Here is a 19,563-nt window from a genome sequence, read left to right as displayed (position 1 = left end):
AAGCCCCTGCCCTGAGCTGGTGCACAACCACTGCTGCAGGCTGGCAGCTGGGGCCACATGGCCTGAGAGCCCACCTCTGGACACAGGGGGGTACCAACAAGGGTCACCTGCAGCCACTAGGAGCAAGCTCCCAGAGAAAATCCGAGTGCCCTTCACTCTGCCATCTCCAAGATAGCATCCCTCCCACTGTGGCCTCAGAATGGTGGCGGTCCAGGAAGGTCAGGCCTGACCAGGAAGAGCCCAGGCCATCATGGGGGCCGGGGAGAGGTAGTCTGAGCCTCAGGCCCTCCCTCTGCACTGTGAGGGCCACAACTTACTGGAGTGATGTAGCCCAGGACATCTCCAGCAAAGTGTCTGTCCCGAGCCCTCGCTGAGCAGTAGCTGCGATGCTCAAGAACCACATCCTCAGCTTTGAGGTCTGTCACTACCAGACCCCGATCTTGGACGGGCTTATCTGAAAACTGAGCCTGAAATGAAAGAAATGGGAGAAAGCTGTCAGTCATCCGTCCTCAGCACAGAACGCAGCATCCCAAGCAGCAGTGGTAGCAAGTCCTTTCTGTTCAGCCAGGGACTGTCTCTCTGGATGGATATGATGCTGCTGACCTGGAGTCTGTGCAGGTGAAGGATCAGGGTCACAGCAGGTGATGTGGTTCAGAAGGGCTACAGTGGTTCCCTCTGCACGTGAGGATGGACGGTCAGCTTCAGCTCAGGCCACTTTCTACTCATGTGGGCACCCCAGGGCCACACACCTCACTGGACAGATGAGAACATGCCAGGCACACACTACCCCACTGGCAACCCCACCTGCCACTGCCCACCCCAGTATGAGTCTTCTTGCCCGTGAACACACCTCTCACTACTCGGCCTTTGCTCCCGGCAGCCCTCCACAGTTCTCAACTTGCCTATTTTGTCTACATTCCAGGCTTCGCTCAGCCTCCTCTTGACACCACCCACTCATTGGCCTCACCCCGGAAGACCCTGCGGGGGACAGAGGTGCCCACTGCACAGGTTCATCAATCAGTCCAGGACTAGGTCCTGGGAATGGTCCTTTAACTGTAGGTCTGAGAGTGGTGTGGGGAATGCTGGGGTTGTGGGGTGGGTTTGATGGGGACCCACCATTGAGTTTACAATCCCCAGGACCATCCCAAAGAATAGGACAAAGGTCGTGACGCAAACACAGCTTATGGCCACGAATATTCAAGAATGTGACAACGGAGGGCTAAGAGTGCAGGTGTTGAAAGCAGGAGGTGGAAGAAAGATGGAAATGGTCACAAGAGAAGCCCCAAGTGGGGCAGTGGGAACACCAAAGAGCATGCCCGCCCACCCTCAGAATCTGGCTCCAGAGGCTGCTCACTCAGAGGCCTTGACTGGCCAGAGCCCCAGAGCCGCGCAGGCCACCTGCCTGCCCATAGCTGGCTCGTCAGCTGGTGGCTCGTAAGCCAGCTGCATGAGGAGTCAAGCCCCTCTAACCTCCTGATTCACAGGCCCCAGCCTGGCTGGAGGGAGAAGAGTGTGATGGGTCAGCCCCTGGCCAGTGTGGTCACCTCGTTTCCAGGACACCCCTACCTTTTCCAGCAGCGTCTTTGAGGCAGCTTTTTTGGCGTCTGACTTTGACAGGGTAGCATGAACAGAGCTGCAGGCTAGAGCCAGCCAGAGGATGCTGAGGGGCCTCCCCATGGTCAGCATATCACAGCAGGATCTAACCTCCAGGTCCAAGGGGCTGCAGAAAGAACAAAGTACATGGAGACTCTCAGCAGGGAAATGCAGCGTGGGGCATACCCTCTGCTGATGGAAGCACTTGTCTTAATAGGGCCTGGGTCTTTCATGGCACTCACTGGGCCTCGGTCCAGGTCAAGTGGCGGCCAGAGTCAAGTCTCCAGCCCTTCTGGGCACTGCTGGCTGGGCCACCTGTTCCTCTCAGACACCCAGAAATGAGCTTCCTCATTGCCAGCCATAAAGCCTTTCCCCCACTGCCCAAAGCCACTGTGACCATAGCTGGCCATCTAGGAAAACCTTGGCTCCCACCTCCTGCTCGAACTCCCCAAAATCCCAGCCATGATAAAGCTTAAGTGTACAATAACAGAGCCACAGAAAGTACTAGAAAATATGGACACCTGTGTAAGTAACCTCAGGGTGAAGACTTTTCTAACTATATCAGTAGGAGAGATTATAAAAGAAAATACCGTTAGAGTTTACTACACAAAAATGTAAAATTTCTATTTAGGAAACAAAAAAGCAAATTTAAAAACAAACAATAAACCAGAAAAAAATATGTGGAACATACTTGACAATGAATTTCTACCAATAATCTATCCACAGCATGCAAAGAAACCTCACAAATCAAGAAAAGACAGACATTCCAATAAAAGATGTCCCGGGCTGGCCAGTGAGCTCAGTTGGTTAGACCACAGTGTTGATAACACCAAGGTCCAGGGTTCAGATGCCCATACAGACCAGCCACAAAAACCCCAAAAACAAAAAAGGTGTCCCACTACAAAAATAAGAGACAAGAAGAGATATAATACAGAGATACCCAGAGCCTCAGAAATGAGCAAATCAGCTTCACCAGCAATCAAAGAAATGAACACTGAAATAAGATGGCATTGCCACCCAGTAAGAAAGATTAGAGAGAATGATACCACGAGGACCTGGGCAACAGCAACTCTCTGAGCTGTTAGTGGGAACTCAAGTTGAGAAAACCTTTTTGGATGATAGTCTGGCCATAAATATATTTTCCAACATGCATTTCCTTTCTTTCACAAATTCCACTTGTGGGGAAGGCCTCTCACACATAGAAAATATGAGGGTGCTCATGGACCTGTGCCTCTGGACGCTGGAACACAGGCACTGTGTCTCAATATGTACAGACAGAAATGTTACAAAACTGCATTTATGCTGCACAGTCCCATTTTCATGTGTGTCTATTCACAGAAAAAAGTATGTAAGGAGGTGCGTAATGAGCAGTAGGTATGTGGAAGTGCATAAGGAGGTATGTAAATGAGCAGGCTATCAGGAATTACTTGGTCATTTTGTTTCTTTTTGCTTTATCTGTATTTTCTGATTTCCCTACACTGAACTTTTATTAATTGTACTGTTCACTTTCAGGTTCTAGAAATCCCCCTCCCTGGAGGGTGGTATTCCTTCTTGTCTTTCACTCTCAGAGGGCAGCTGACCTATCAGTCTTTCACAAAGATTCAAAGTATCAGGTGTGAAGAAGTGTGTTTGTCTAGTCTTATACCCTTGGCAGTGCATGACCCTCCTCACCAGCTCAGTGGCTCACATGGCCCAGGAAGAAGCAGAGAAGGCCCAGCAGGTTGGTGTGTGGCCTTCCCCTGGAGAACAGGCTGAAAAGAAAAGACTCCAGGAACTCCAGCCAGACAGGGAGTGCCCTGTCAGGAGATGCCAGAGCCAGGCCCACTTGCAACGCCCACCCTCCCACCCCGATGACTTCCTGGCCAAGAACCTGTTTTCATTCCCTCCAAAACCCTTCTCTCAACCTGCTTCAGCCCCTTGGGCAGTCGGTCTGGAAAGTTCCACAGTGAGTCGGAGCAGCCAGCATTCAAGAGCTTCATCTCAGAGCTGGCCTGCTGGGTGCAGGTGGTCAGCGGCAGCACGTGCCCTGGCCTTGTGCTTGCCCTGGTTCTCTCTCCATTGCCTCCTCTGCTGGACACAGAAGCTGACAGGCCCATCTTCCTCTTCCATGTGTCCAGACTGGCCCCATCCCTTCACCCTTCCTCTTTCTTCCTTCCCAAGGTGTGAAATCCTAGGTCAGGGAGGCTGTAGACAGAGGGGCCTCTAGATGGGTAGACAATGGCCCTGCTGCGTGTGCAAGACAGCAGGTGGGTGTGGATACCCAATCTGCACATGGTGGTCAGGCACCTGGCGTGCCCTTAGGTTACACTTCCCTATAGCACCATCATCCTGTTTGGTTTCTCATCCCTTTCATTCCTCCATGACCCAGACTTCCATCCTGGAAAAAGGAGCCTGTGGTCATGGAAGGGGCTAGAGTCAGATGGGGTACCCGTGATTCTGGGTTGCCCACCCCATGCCATGGCCAGAACTACCCCCTCCTTAGGGCTGTGGCCAACCCAGCTTAAGTCTCACAGTTGTGGCAGTAAGATCGTGGGGGTGAGGTGAGGTGGCAGGAGGCTGTTGCCCCTGGATGATTCTGATGGTGGAATGTGCCACTGAAGAGAGGGGTTGGTGGGGTGCAGGACCAAGGGGCAGAGGGTGGCAATCTGGGCCTGGGTCTTCTTATCCACTCCCCCCCACCCCCTCAGAACTGCTGTAGCTGTTAGAGCAATCTCTGCCTTTACCCCAGGCTCCATGCACTGGGCACTGTTCTAAGTGCCTTGCAGATTCCCTTCTAACTCCTCGGAAGCACTCTGGGCTCGGCTCCCACAGCTCCCCACTATCCACGGCTGCTTGGAGCAGAGCAGCCGAGGCCAGTGAGGGCAAACTCTCCATCATGCTCTTCACACAGCACAGACTCCTGGGCTCTCACACACCGTGTTATTGCATCAAAACAGGTTTCTTCCCCAAACACCAATGACCCTCCTTTGGACAGAATGGCCTTGCACAGGAGTGTGATGTGTTAGGACAGGGCATGGGCCATGACCCTGGTCACCAGGAGGGGGTCTCAGACCCTGCTTTGTAACAAGCTAACAGTGGAGAGTCCACTGTTCCACTATTCCAGGGCTCCAAGTCCCAGAGTTCCAGGAGTACCATCTCAGTGGTGTCAATGGAAACTCTGGAAGTCACAGCAGGGGCTTCCATGTTTCTCATAGAGACCTACAGTAAGAAATGCACTTTTTGTCAAAGCCCAGCACAAACAACATGCATGTCACGTGTACACATGTCCTGCATGTGTGCATGCACGGAGAATGAAAAAAACTGATCGGAGCTAGCCCTACTCTGTGACACACCAACAACTTCTGTTCTATTGTTTTGTTTTTTTTTTAAAAGATGACCGGTAAGGGGATCTTAACCCTTGACTTGGTGTTGGCAGCACCACGCTCAGCCAGTGAGCGAACCGGCCATCCGTATATGGGATCCGAACCCGGGGCCTTGGTGTTATCAGCACCGCACTCTCCCGAGTGAGCCACGGGCCGGCCCCATGTTCTATTGTTTTTAAGAAGTGGTTTTTACCCACAGACCGATCTCACACCTCAGTAACACACCATTTGGGGAATGCTGATTGAAGTGTCCTGAGTGTCTGCCACCGGGGCTACTGGCTGGGTCCCTGAACTGACTTTCCTAACAGAAATGCCACTGTTGTTACAGCAAATAGAGTGGTCATTATGAGTTTTCACCTTTCAGCACAAATTTTGGAGCCAGCTGTGTTCCTATGCTGAGGGGTGAGTGTATGCTGGGAAACAAAGGTGTTGTAAAAGGGAGGATGATCACAACCCCAGGTGACATTTATAGACCACATGCTGTGTGCCAGTCCCTGTGTATTACTCACAAGTTCTCTTCACAACCCCAGGACACAGGCACCACGGTTATCCCCATTCACAGATGAGGAGATAGACTGAGTGGGGGAAGGAGGAAGGGGACAGCCTGCCCAGCACTGGGGCATGTGGCCAACTCACTACACCAATTCCACAGCACAGTGGAAACAGGACTGCTACAAGATGGCACAGGGTCTGGTTCTGTCCCCAACCCTCTGTCTCTTGACCTCTCTGGGCTCAAGCCTAGTAACCTATGAAACGAGGGGCAGGCGAGTCACCCTCCAGTTTGGAAAGTCTACAGCCCTGGAGCTTAAGGCTGTGGCTGAGCTGATGGCGGGATCCAGCCTGGTGCACCCACCAAGCACGGGGACCACTTGCTCTCCACTCAGAGGACAGTCGTGGGCCAGGACTTGCACCCTCCCGCCTGTGCTTGCCCCCGACCAGATCTAGAGGTCCTGGGGACATGATGGCCACCACTTTGCCAGGCTGTCTGTTCACACACTCCCTACCCACCCACCACCTCGGTCAAACTAACTTGTTTGCACATGTACGTTCTCGCTACCTTCCTTCCATTCGGGGCTCCTCACCTTCTTACTAACTTTTGTGCAAACCTGCACTCCGTTGCAGTCTCATTCACTCTGCTTCCCACTCCCACTCTCTTGCACACTCCTATGCACACTGGCTCTCACAGTGGGTCTCATCCACGCTCACCCACCCCCTCGCCGGTACTTGTTCACGCACTTGCTCGTTCACACACAAGCTCGCTCTCGCTTTTTCACACTTGTTCTCACACTGCCTCACACGTGTGCTCCCTCTCACACTCACACACATGCTCCCTCATGCGCTCCCTCACACGCTCCCAGTCACATGCTTGCTCTCACACTCACAAGTTCTCACTCACAAGCGCGCTCCCTCAGACGCTCCCTCTCACAAGCACTCTCTCCCTCTCACGCTCCCTCTCACGGGCGCTCCCTCACGCTCTCTCTCACGCGCGCTCCCTCACGCTCTCTCTCACGCGCGCTCCCTCACGCTCTCTCTCACGCGCGCTCCCTCTCACTAGCGCACTCTCGCGCGCTCCCTCTCACTAGCGCGCTCTCTCTCACTAGCGCACTCACGCGCGCTCCCTCTCACTAGCGCGCTCTCTCTCACTAGCGCACTCACGCGCGCTCCCTCTCACTAGCGCACTCTCACGCGCTCCCTCTCACTAGCGCACTCTCGCGCGCTCCCTCTCACTAGCGCACTCTCGCGCGCTCCCTCTCACTAGCGCACTCTCGCGCGCTCCCTCTCACTAGCGCTCCCTCACTAGCGCACTCTCACGCGCTCCCTCACGCTCTCTCTTGCGCGCGCTCCCTCTCGCGCGCTCCCTCTCGCGCGCTCCCTCTCACTAGCGCACTCTCACGCGCTCTCTCACGAGCGCTCCCTCTCACAAGTGCACTCTCACGCTCTCCCTCTCACGCGCGCTCTCTCTCACGCGCGCTCCCTCACGCTCTCTCACGCGCGCTCCCTCACGCGCGCTCCCTCACGCTCTCTCTCACGCGCGCTCCCTCACGCTCTCTCTCACGCGCGCTCCCTCTCACTAGCGCACTCTCACGCGCTCCCTCTCACTAGCGCACTCTCACGCGCTCCCTCTCACTAGCGCACTCTCACGCGCGCTCCCTCTCACTAGCGCACTCACGCGCGCTCCCTCTCACGCGCGCTCCCTCACGCTCTCTCTCTCACGCGCGCTCCCTCACAAGTGCACTCTCACGCGCTCCCTCTCACGCGCGCTCCCTCTCACTAGCGCACTCTCACGCGCTCTCTCACAAGTGCACTCTCACGCGCTCTCTCACAAGTGCACTCTCACGCTCTCCCTCTCACGCGCGCTCCCTCACAAGCGCGCTCCCTCACAAGCGCGCTCCCACACGCTCCCTCTCACGCACGCTCCCTTTCACACATTTGTTCTCACACTCACACGCTCGTGCTCTCACACACGCTCGCACGCTCGCCGTCTCACACGCGCTCCCTCTGTCACACGAACAGACACGCTGTCCCTCCTGCTCCCAACGCGCCCGCCTGGCGTCGCCCGCGCCGACCCACGCCCGTTCGGTCCCGGACAGAGCCTCGCTGCCCGGCGCGCCGACCTCGCGGGGGAAACTGAGGCCGTGCGAGGAGGAGGAGCAGGCGCCGGCCACCCCGGGGCTCACCTTCATGTCAGGGAGGCCGGCCGGACCACCCTCGCGCGCGGCCGGAAGACGCTCCAGAGCGACGGAAGTCCCGCCCTCAGGCCGCCTGCCGCATCCCGCCGCGCCACGCCAGCTTCCGTCCGCCGCCGCGCAAGGCACGCTGGGCCGGGGGCGGGCCGGGGCGTAGCGGGTCCGGGTCCGGGGCCGGGGCCGGGTCCGGGTCCGGGGCCGGGGCCGGGGCCGGGGCCGGGGCCGGGGCCGGGGCCGGGGCCGGGGCCGGGTGAGGCGGCTCGGGACTTCGGGGATCGCTACGCGCCGGCGGGCTTGAGGGTGGTTGCGCGTCGCTGGAGTCCCCGGCGCAGGGGTTCCCTGGAAGGCTTCGCGTCCCGCGCTACGGCTGTGCAGCGGCCACGGGGGTGACCCCGGGGAGCGCCCTCGACTTCAGGCCGCGTGGGGCCTGAGGCTCCGGGGCCTCTGCCGGCGTGGGCGGTGGCCGCAGGGATCTTCCGGTCAACTCCTCGGCCATTGTCCAGCCCGGCAGGACCGACTGTCTCGCGGGCAGAATCCCCCCTCCGGGCTTTCCTACTGCCCCTCCGGCGGCCGCCCCCTAGTCCTAGCTCTGCCCCGTTAGATCCCGCACCCTTCGCTGAGCGAGCGCATCTCAGTCCCTGGCTTTGGTCACCATGCACAGGCCAGTGGTACACACCACGTTGTCTCCAGCGGGGACTCCCTGTGCTCCAGGCCGTGTGACCACCTGCCTCAGCATGGCCCCTGGGCGTCGAAAACCTCACATGTCTGAAACCTGGCGCGCTCTTTCCTAACCTCCATCTTCCCACTTTTGTAAGATGGAACCCCTAGAGACGAACAGAACCCCATTTCAGCCCCAGCGTCCCAGATGGATCGAACGCACAGGCAGCCAGCACTTTAAGTCACAAGGCATTTTGCGCTTGGCACAAGCTGGCGGATACCTACCCCCATCCCTAGCTGCTCCCAGCACAGTTTCCTGCAGAAAACCGCAAGGCCTGTCCCCACCCTGCCCCTGCTCTGCCGTCCCCCTGTGTGTTGGTCGGCTCCAGGATGCAGTGCATGGCTGTTTCCCCATTTCTGCTGCTTGAGTGGCTTTCCCTGGACCGAGCTTTGTTCTCTTTCTTTCTAGTCACATTTCCTTCTTTCTCTTCCCTATATTTCATGCCAGCTGACCCCCAAGTCTTTGCAGAGGGTCTGGGGGCTGGGAGTGTTTGCCAAGGCACGTCATGCACCAGCTGTCTGATTTCCTGGCACCCAGCGCAGCACCTCGCTCTCAGTAAATCGCCTTTGGAGTGGTGACCCCAAGTCAGGCAGAGCTCTGGAGAGGGCCCAGATGAGCTATGCTGAGTGTCTGAGAGTAGTAGCAAGATCAAAGTTCCCTTAAATGGGAAAGGCATTTAGCTGCTTTACAATCCCATTGAGCAAAAAGGGCCTTTGGAGCAAAAGAATTGTAAAATTCAGTCAGGGTCACTCTGGGCTGGTGTTGCAGACCCAAAGAGCAGACGGGAAGGAGGGACAGGGAGCCCTCTGCAGAGCCCCCACTGGTCAGGGTTGGGGGAGTCCTGTTGAGTTGTGTGCACAGTCAGCCTCCTAGCTGGCATGGCTGGTACCAAGGGGTTCTGGGTACCTGTACTGAAAACAGACTTATTCGGGCCGGCCTGTGGCTCACTCGGGAGAGTGTGGTGCTGATAACACCAAGGCTGCGGGTTCGGATCCCTATATAGGGATGGCCGGTTCACTCACTGCGTGGTGCTGACAACACCAAGTCAAAGGTTAAGATCCTCTTACCGGTCATCTTTAAAAAAAAAAAAAAAGAAAACAGACTTATTTAAGTAGGTGTCTATCTTTTAGCCTCGTGAAGATGAGGCACAGAAATGTTTACCGGTCATTCTTATATAGGATCCGAACCCGCGGCGGGAGCGTCGCCGCGCTGCTAGCGCGGCACGCTACCGAGTGCGCCACGGGCTCAGCCTGAGTATATGAGTTCTTGAAGCTCCTGATATTGTGTTGTCAGTTCAGACAACCGAAAATAGTTAAATAGGAGGTAAAAGATATTTAATTTATAAATTCAGTTTGAAATGTTGAAAATGCTTAATTAACTGAGTTTGCAGATGGGCCCCTTAAAAGTGACTGTAAATTCTTCTAGGCTCGTAAAGAATATAACAGGATTTGTAAAACTGCAGTTAGTAGTTTATGAAATTGGGTTTCAAATTTACACCTTCAGTAAATCGGATCTTAATTATTGAAATGTAATGTAAGGGCCGGCCTGTGGCTCACTCGGGAGAGTGCGGTGCTGATAACACCAAGGCCCCGAGTTCGGATCCCATATACGGATGGCTGGTTCGCTCACTGGCTGAGCGTGGTGCTGACAACACCAGGTCAAGGGTTAAGATCCCCTTACCGGTCATCTTTAAAAAAAAAAAAAAAAAAAGAAAGAAATGTAATGTAATATGAGTATAATCCCCTGACCCAGTCACTAAACCAGCCCTCAGCCCCCATTCCCAATCCTTCCTACCAGGGCTGGGGGTGGGGTGCTCCAGCCAAGGTCTGGCCCGCCCTGAGGCTGCCCTCTGCTTGCTCCGCCTGTCCGCAGTGGGCACTGGAGGCCAGGCCAGGAAGGGGCAGCCCTCAAGGAGCTAGGACTGCAGAGATGAGCCTTTCTGCTGCCAGCTGACTACCCTCCCATCCCCACTTCTGCTCTGGGGACACCCACAGGGCAAGAGCCCTCCACCCTGGATGCACCTAGCCACCTGAGGGTCCCCAGCCTGAGGCTGCCTCTCGGGAACAGCCTCAAGGGCGTCCCTGAGTTACTCTGGGGAGCCCAGCACATGGTCAACAACCCAAGAGCACTCACACCTGGATATTGGAGGTGCCTGGTGGCTGTGGGGCCTCTGGGGCAGGGCTTGTGTCTTTTTCTGACTGGCCAGTGATCCTGGGTGGGACAAGGGTGAGGTACTTGGCCTTGCAATTGGCCCTGAGCTGCTTCTCGTTTGCCAAGTCAGCAGAGGCAAGGTCCTTCCCGACAGTGGCAGCCCCGTGACTCCATCCTGTTTTATCTGGAAGGCCTTAGCCTGGGTCACCAGGAGGGCAGGACACAGGCCACTACTGCTGACTATGTCCTGTCACTCCTGGGCCTCGAAACATTCCAGTTTGGAGGCCGGAAGCCCAGGAAGAAGGATGTGCTGCCAAGCCCTCCCCAACTTGCTAGATGGAGACATCCTCTCTGGATGCTGGAATAAGCAGATCTGGGGTGAGAAGTGAGGGAAGCAGGCATGCTCACATGTCACGGAAGCTTCTGGACATAGCTCCAGAGCCAGCACAGCACGTGTGGGTCGCTGCTGGCCTTCTGGCCTTGGCCAGGGTGTCTGGTCAGCTGTGGGCAGGTGCTGAGCCCTGCACTGGGTGTCCAGGATGGTGTGTGGCTCCTCACTTGGTGCATTTGCACTTTGCAAGGGCCTGTGTGCATCACAGTGTCAGTGTAGGTGTCATGCTTCTCAGGATCCCACAACCAACTTAAATTACCCAAAAACAAGTATGAGGGGGCTGTGTGTGTGGTGTTAGTAAGGCCAAAGAGGCAGCATTTCTCGGTGGTTGTAGTGGATCGAATGGTGTCTCCCATAGATCGTCCGAGTTGCCCAGAACCCATGAATGTGATCTTACTGGGAAACAGGGTTTTTGCGGACATACTCAAAGTAAAGACCTCAGGATTAGTCTATGGCCATACCACCCTGAATGTACCTGGTCTCAGAAACTAAGCAGGGTTGGGCCTAGTTTGTGCTTGGATGGGAGACTGCCTAGGAATTCGGGTGCTATAGGCTTAAAAAAAAACAAAAACAAGAAACAGAACCAGCTGGCTGGTTAGCTCAATTGGTTAGAGCACAGTGTTGATAACACGAGGGTAAAGAGTTCAGATCTTCATACCAGCCAGCTGCACCCTGCCCCCGCAAAAAGGAGATGATCTTGGGATGATATCATCCTGGATGTAAGGTGGGCCCTAAATCCAGTGACTGGGGGGCTCCTTATGTTGGGAAATAATGCAAAAGTAACTTTCTCATAAGCCTATTTTGTCCTTGAAACTATGCTTGCTCCACAAGTCTGGCTATTAATCATTGCTTGCATTTTTGGCTTCTATAAAAGAGTGCTTATCTGCACACACTGCACATGCTAGCTGAAATGCTGAGAAAAGAAAAAAAAATGTGTAAAAAGCCCTGGAGGAGTCTGCTTATAAAAACCTTGTGAGATCTGAGCTGGGGGTCCAGATTTTCAGGCAGTAGCCTGTCTAGGCCCGCTAGTGAAATAAACTCCCAGCTCTCCAACTGTCTGAGTGTTGGGTCGCATCTCGCCTAGTCCGTTTTCTACAACACTTATAAAGGAAAAGGAGAGGGAGATTTGAGAACAGACATGGGTAAGAAAGCATGTGAGGATGGAGGCAGAGACCAGGGTCACACAGGGCAAGGATCAGAAATGCCAAGGATGCCAGCAGCCACTAGAAGCTGGAGAGGGGCATGGAACGGGCTCTCCCTTGATCCTTCAGAAGGAACCAGCACTGCTGACATTAGATTGTGGACTTCTGGCCTCTAGAACTGTGGGAGAATAAATTTCTGTTGTTAATTTATTATAGCAACCCCAGGACACTCATACAGTGGTGACAAAAGGCCCAAAGTAATAATTTTAGTGTGCTTTCTTTCCTAAAGCTGTTTTTCCTCAGAGCAATCTGTTTTTTTGGTTTTTTTTGTTTGTTTTTTGTTTTTGTAGCTGGTGCAGGGATCCAACCCTGGACCTTGGTGTTCTCAGCAACATGCTCTAACTACTTGGAAACAGTCCAGCCTCTCAGGCCAATCTTAAAATTAACATATATTCAAGGGGCTGGCGGGTTAGTTCAGTTGGTTAGAGCGTGGTGCTAAGAACACCAAGGTCCGGGGTTCGATCCCTGTACTGGCCAGCTGCCAAAAAAAGAAAAAAATTTTTTACATATATTCCATCAGCTTACCTTGGCTGGGTCCATAGAGGAAGGAGTCAGGCCTGGATGCCAGGTGCGTGGATGCTGGCCTGGGACAGAAGCATTTGCTACAAAGCACCCCAAACCAGTGAGGCCCGTTGGGTTGTGGACAGTGAGCTACTGGCATGGCTGGTCTGGGTCAAGGGGAGTATTTCTTAAAGGGTATGTCAGGGAGTGTGGAGTTCGTAGGCCCCTGTCCTGAGGTGAGCAGGAGGTCTGGAATGGCAGCATCCTGGGGGGAGGGGCAGGCTTCTCACAGACCTCTCCCCTGCCCTCCCCCAGCTGGTGTCACCAGCTGCACTGCTTCTGTTGCCCTGGGCATCAGGAGTGGAAGGGTGGCCACTCGCTGATGATCAACAAGACCTGTGGGAGTGGATGTGGAGTGGCACTGATGACAAGGTATCAGACAGGAATAGGACAGGATCTGGACATGCCCCAGACTCCTGGAGTCTCAGAAACGTCAGTGACAAGAACCCTGTATTGTTCCTGGGGTTCATCTTGCACCCTCAGGCATGGTAATAGTATTAATTAGGACCTAGGTTTGGCTGGGTGTAACAGAGCCCCCAACCACAGTGGCATAGACACAGGCTGTTTCAGGGCTGGCATGGCAGGGGACAGTGTAATAGTCCATTTATGTGGCTTATAACAAAATACCTAAGACTGGGTGATTTATAAAGAAAACAAAACTTATTGCTTACAGTTTCTGAGGCTGAGAAGTCCAAAGTCTATCTGGTGGTGGCAACAATGACCCAGGGGTCTCACAATGCAAGATGGTGGAAGCAGAGAGAACAAGACAGACTCTCCTCTTCTCTTAAAGCCCTCAGAACCACACCCCTGGCCACCATTTTTAATCCATTCACTACTGCAAGGTCCTACAATCCAATCACCTCTTCAAGGCTCCACCTTTCAACTACCATAATAGGATTTCCCACCCTCTTAACAGTCACAGTGGGGACCAAGTTCCTAATACATAAACTTGGGGACACAATTCAAGCTTCAATGAGTTTTGGGGGGGACATAATTCAACCCACTACAGACAGTGTGGTAACTCATTCTCCTGGCCAACATAAAGCTCCAGCTAGCAAAACCATGTTCCAAGTAGGTGGGTGGAAAAGGGGGTGGAGATTCAAAATCATGTTCCCCAATGTACACACATCACCTCTGTAATGAGCTGAATTGTCTCCTAAAGACTCATGCTGAAGTCCTAACCCCAGTACCCCAAAATACCCCAGAACTGCAAAATGTGACCTTATTTGGAGACATGGTCATGGCAGATGTAATTGGTTCAGATGAGGTCACTAGGGTGGACCCTAATCCAATAGAATTTATAAGAAGAGATTAGGACACAGACACATGCAGAGAGAAGACCATGTGAAGACAGGGAGAAGAAGCTGTCTACAAGCCAAGAAGAACCACCCTGCTGCCACCTTGATCTCGGACTTCCAGCCTCCAGGACCATGAGACAATAAACATCTGTTGTTTAAGCTGCCCAATTTGTGGTACTTTGTCCCTTCACATTCTGTTGTCACCTGGCAATGCTAGCTGCAAAGGAGGCTGGGAAATGTCATCTTTATTCTGGGTGGCCAAATGCCCACTAAGTCAGGAGTTCAATTACTGCAGAAGAGAGGACATTCAATATTGGGGGTCAGGTAGCAGTCTCTGCCTTTGGCATGCCTATGTCTCCCCAAGGCATCCAGGGTATGTGCTACTTCCTGCTGGTTAGGTCATCTTAGTGCAGTGCACAAGTGTGATGACTAATGATGCCATGACCAGAGTCCCTGGGAATTAAACTGTGGCAGAGAGGCAGTGTTCCAGAGAGGCAGTGTTCCCGTGCAGCTCTGTAGGGAAGTTGTAAAGGTGTCCTGCTGTCCCTGCCAGGCGAAAGTAATCAGTGTTCCTAGCATTCTGTGAATATCTTTTGTGGCAGAGGCTGCTGATTGTTTCTTGGTTTATATTTTCTATTCATTCTTTTAACATTAGAACTCCCTGAGTTTTAGGGGGCACCTGGCTGTCAGCTGAAGACTACATTTTCCAGCCTTCTGTGCAGGTAGATTTTGGCCAATGGGATGTGAGTAGAAGTGACTGGGCAACCTCCAGATTGAATTTGTGTTACAGGGCACACTCAGCTCCTGGCTGAGACTCCCCCAAATTTGATACTAGGCATACAGGTCTGGCTGCCTGCCTCCAGACAAAAATCAAACAAATAAAAGTCAAATGCTGGGAGTCAGCTTTATTCAGGAATGCCGGTGACCTGAGGCGATATGTCAGGCTAACCCATCTCTCTGGTCAACCTGAAGGAGAATGGTCAGACCAAAGCCATATCCAAGACTCAGATTTATTTTGGGGCTTTTAAAGAGGGGGCTGAGGGCCGGCCCGTGGCTCACTCGGGAGAGTGCGGTGCTGATAACACCAAGGCCCCGGGTTCGGATCCCATATACGGATGGCCGGTTCGCTCACTGGCTGAGCGTGGTGCTGACAACACCAAGTCAAGGGTTAAGATCCCCTTACCGGTCATCTTTAAAAAAAAAAAAAATAAATTAAAAAAAAAAAAAATAAAAAATAAAGAGGGGGCTGAGGGAATGGAATGTGGGAAATGAAAAGCAGGAGGGAGGGGGATGTGAGCCCCTGAGGGCTTCATGCAAGGAGCCAGGTGCAAGCTCTTGCCAAGATTCCGTCTGGTTTCCCATCCTTGCTGTTATCTTAGGGTCTTGCTGGAGGGTGGGATCACCACAGCTTTATTGCTATCTTCCTGGTTTCTCAGGGTCTGGATAGTATGTGCAAGTCTGCAGCTCCAGGCTGGCTGGAAAACAACTTTACATTCATGTAAATAATGTTACCTTGCCCCGTAACCAAGGTTCAAAACATTAAATAACCATGGGAGAAGAGGGAACTCAGAGAAATGCATGCCAAGAAAAAAACTGAGCCTTTTTAAAATTTGCCTACGGCCCAGGTGGTTTCACATCGCAGCGTGGCTTCCATCCTGCTCACTGGGACACTTGTGTAAGGAGTTTGCTGTCTTTTCACCTTTTCTTTTCCCCTTTCCACTGCCTACAAACAAGGGCAGGGGGATCATGTGCCTTGAACCCAGAGATGCGCCATCTGTCAAGGAACACAGAGTTGCCCTGACAGCCCATGTCTGTTTGCTTCTGGACATTCCGCAGGAGGAAAGAACATGCTTCTCGTTCAAGTCACTTTATGTTGAGGTTCCCTCGTCAAGCATCTTGGTTTCCGCCCTTGTACGTTCAAGAAAGAGAGAAGCTTTTAGCCAGACCAGCAGCTGCATACTTGGGCCTGGGCTGATGGGATTTGCTGCAGTAGGAGAAATGGCTGGGACAGGGGCTTCCTTTGGAGTCAACAGTGAGTGAGCCCAGTGATCCATAACACTCCCTAAGCCCACTCCTCTACAAGGCTGGCCAGGCAGAGGAGCTCAATGGGCGTGTGCTGCACATCCACACTGTGCAGGTGGTTGATGGCCTTGGGCTAGTCTAGGGGCTAGCAAACTGGGTCACACCTCAGAATTGCAGAGGGTGCTTTAAAAATCCCAACACCCAGGCCGTGCCCCACACTGTTAATCAGAACCTCTGAGGGTGGGACCCGACATCAGTAACACCACTGGTCTGCTTTTTAGGTTGAGAAGGAAGCTCCTAGGGTTTCGACTTTGCCCTTTCCAGATGTCAGGAAGTGACTGTGGGGTTTCTGCTGCTGCTGAGGGTGTCAGTTCCAGCTCAATTCTCAGGTCAGATCTATGTTCAGACAGACCCAGGACACAGTGGCATCATCACTTGACCCCCAAGCCTCCCCTCTGTTCAGTGGACTGTTGTGGCAACCTGGGTTCCCAGGAATCGCGATGGCCCAGACTGGTGTCCAATCACCTCTGACCTTTTGGGTGTCTCCTTGTCCAGTTTTACTGATATATCACTGGGAAGGAGGACACACAGGACATGGCCATGATTTTATCACAGGCTCTCTCTTCTCACGAGTGCCTGGCTCCCCTTCTGCAAGGCCCTTTGGTCTGCCTCTTGACCAGCTTCTGGAATCAGGTGAGGGCCAATGGTTCAAATCAGGCCTCTGTTCACCAGGCCTGGAATTTTCTTGACTGTACATCTTAAGCAGGAGCTCAGACGGCTGCCCATCTGATGGCCCAAGGGTCCCCTGAGCAGATAGGCCCCACCAGGGGCTGCTGCCAGACAGACAACCTTGATGACGTCATTGACCTTGCAGCCTCTGTCGCCTTGGGCTGTCCTTCTTTGAAAACAGGGAGCCCACTTCTGCTGCTGTCCCTTGCCAGCTTCAGAGGACCTCTCCTGGAGCCTGTGAAGATGCTGGTCCTCTGTAACACTCGCATTTCCAAGGCCTTGGTGGGAGGGGTCTCCTTAGGGGTGGGGATAGGTTTAACCCTTGAGACCCTGCATTTCTTTCTCCACGTGATATCCAGGAATTTCTGGCATCTCAACCATTTTTTTTTTTTTTTTTTTTTTTTGTGGTTGGCTGGAAAGGAGAGTTGAACCCATGACCTTGGTGTTATAAGGCTGTACTCTAACCGACAGAGCTAGCTGGCCAGCCCCCTCAACCGTGTTTTAACATGGGCCGCCCTGAGTTTGGCTTCCAGGTGTTGGCCCAGCAGCAACGAGAAGGATGCTCGGCTGCCTGAGCTGGCCCAGCTGACCCAGGTCCGCTGGTGGGTGCCTCCTGGGACAGAGCCGCTGTACTGGGCCTGCTCCTCTGTCACAAGATCCATCACATACACTTTCACAGAGTTTTGCCGACATAAACTCAACTTCCTGTGAGTCTCCAGGTGCAAAGCCCTTCCGCTTTGGGCGTGACGTTGCGTGTGGAGGTGTCGGGAACTGACTCTCCCAGGTTTACAGTTTTCTGGGTCTCATGCTCACTCCACACAGTGCTCCTGCTGTCCCATAAGACATTTGAGGAAGTTGTATATTCATCTTCTGTGGCTATTTTGCAACTAAATCCGGCTGTGTATGGCTTTGGGCTCCCTCAATTCTGTGGCTGCAAGAAATGAGATCTGCACAGTCACAGACAGCTTCCCACCCCCCTGAGATTGGCAGTTAAGAGTTTGAGCTCATTATTCTTTCTTCAGGTGGTCTGGCTACATTCAAAGCACCCACCCACCACTGAGTTATAGAAATCCTCATGCCCTGTCCATGGCAGGGGACACTCAGCTTCCAGGGCCTAGGCTTCCCTGAGCATGTCACTCCTGGTGACCACAGGTGATCATCTGACCACAGGGGTAGCCCCCAGGTCTGAGGACTACCACATCCCTGTCCCTGAACATGCGTGGGTGCTCAGTGCCCCAGCCATACCCAGACCAGGCTGTAAACCCCAATTTTCTGGAAGGGTCATTGTCAGCAAATCACTCCAGAGATTATGGGAAAGAAACTGGATCCTTCGTAAAACTGACAGGGGGCAGGCGGGTTCAGGTCTGGCTAGGAGCTGAGACAGCCAGCTAATGCTGCAGGAGCCATCTGTTTGGGATGCCCCTGCTGCGCCCAGACACCATGGCCACGCTGCAGGCTCTGGAGCCCTTGGCCTTTGTCTTCTTCACAGTGCAAATGTTGGGCCCATGTCTGTGGGGCCCTCACCTCTCAGGGGCACAGATGGAGGAAAGAGACTCTCAGTCCCACCCCCACCCTTGGGAACAGAACTATGACCACAAGTGGCTAAAATGTGATGAATGTCCAGTTGAGACAACTTAGGAAATGAAACTGCTTCCAAGCAGTGCACTCTATCAAAGATGGCCTCTCTCTCACTGAACAGTGGCTGTGGTCAGGGAGGCCCGTGTGGACTCAGGCCCGAGGCTGGGGTGGGAGCAAGTGACCTGGAGGGCCCACAGGTCTGGGAAGGTGAAGGCTCTGAAATGGGGTGGGGGGGTGTCTTTCCTATTGCTGCCTGTGGGGCCCTCTGGGACTCCTCGACACACTTGTGTGGACAGGTAGATATGTCTGTGGGAATCCCAAAGTCAGCCCTGAGGAGGGGTCTTCAGAATGCAGGGAGGTGGGACACCTGCCCAGCTCCAAGCCCCTCCTCTGAGAAGACCCTCCAGCCGTGCCTGAATTGTCCTGTGTGGCTGCTGGGGGCAGGGTGGGGTCCTCTGGACTGGCACATAGTAGCGGGAGCTCCATGTAGGCACACCAGGGCTCCTGGTACCCAGAGCCCATGCTCTGTGATTTCCTGGGGCTGTCCTCAGAATGACTCTGCTTATCTTCAGGACCAAGGGAGGGAAGCCTTCAGATGGAGGGGACAAGCTGAAGGAGAAAGATCCCCTTGGCCCACTTCCTCTGCCAGGAGGTGGATGTGGGGGGGTTACCTTGCTGGCATGGGGATGGGGACCCCGGGGATCTCCCCTCCTCCAGTAAGCCCTCTGCTGGCCCTGTGTGTCACCTGTTTTGGAAGGTGGTGAACTTGGCCAGATTATGAGGATTTGGGCCTGTCACGGGTCTCAGCTCCTCTGGGACTCCAGGCACCCCAGAGCCTCAGTCGGGTGCTTGGGCCATGGGGTGGGGGTGGGGAGGTCCCGCCCTTCCTCCTCCTGGTCAGGATCCACTCAGTCCTCTTTTTAATTTTTTTTTTTTAAAGATGACCAGTAAGGGGATCTTAACCCTTGACTTGGTGTTGTCAGCACCACTCTCAGCCAGTGAGCTAACCGGCCATCCCTATATGGGATCCGAACCCGGGGCCTTGGTGTTCTCAACACCGCACTCTCCCAAGTGAGCCACAAGGATCCACTCAGTCCTAAGCTCACATGCGGGACTGGGGAAATGAGCCAGGGCAGGGACAAAAGTCTTGCTGGTGGGTCTGGCCAGTTCCAGGAGGAGGGCCTGGATTACCCCGGGTGAGGAGGGTGCATCTTCTTCAAAGACACCTCTGGCTTCACAAAGGAGAGCTCCGTATGGACATTTGCTCTCAG

At 53.8% G+C, this 19,563-nt stretch overlaps 1 protein-coding gene and 1 pseudogene across 2 annotated transcripts in view; one reads left to right on the top strand and one right to left on the bottom strand.

The window, feature by feature from the left end:
* The window catches only part of CHID1 (chitinase domain containing 1), a 37,815-nt gene extending 30,104 nt beyond the window's left edge, over nucleotides 1-7,711 (bottom strand). For both annotated transcript variants that reach the window (XM_063093507.1, XM_063093508.1), the window contains exons 1-3: nucleotides 7,634-7,711; nucleotides 1,567-1,720; nucleotides 318-467 (exon numbers count right to left, since the gene is read on the bottom strand). In XM_063093507.1, the coding sequence (XP_062949577.1) occupies nucleotides 318-467; nucleotides 1,567-1,686 (270 nt within the window). In that variant the 5' untranslated portion in view covers nucleotides 1,687-1,720; nucleotides 7,634-7,711. The remainder of the gene's footprint in view (nucleotides 1-317; nucleotides 468-1,566; nucleotides 1,721-7,633) is intronic.
* A 3,638-nt stretch (nucleotides 7,712-11,349) lies between these two features.
* Nucleotides 11,350-11,457, top strand: LOC134377490 (5S ribosomal RNA; annotated as a pseudogene).
* The last annotated feature ends 8,106 nt before the right edge of the window (nucleotides 11,458-19,563 follow it).

The sequence above is a fragment of the Cynocephalus volans genome, chromosome 4 (assembly GCF_027409185.1).
Source record: "Cynocephalus volans isolate mCynVol1 chromosome 4, mCynVol1.pri, whole genome shotgun sequence".
In the NCBI taxonomy this organism is placed as follows: domain Eukaryota; kingdom Metazoa; phylum Chordata; class Mammalia; order Dermoptera; family Cynocephalidae; genus Cynocephalus; species Cynocephalus volans.
The sequence above is the reverse complement of the archived record's forward strand: the minus strand, read 5'-3'. Positions and strand labels throughout refer to the sequence as shown.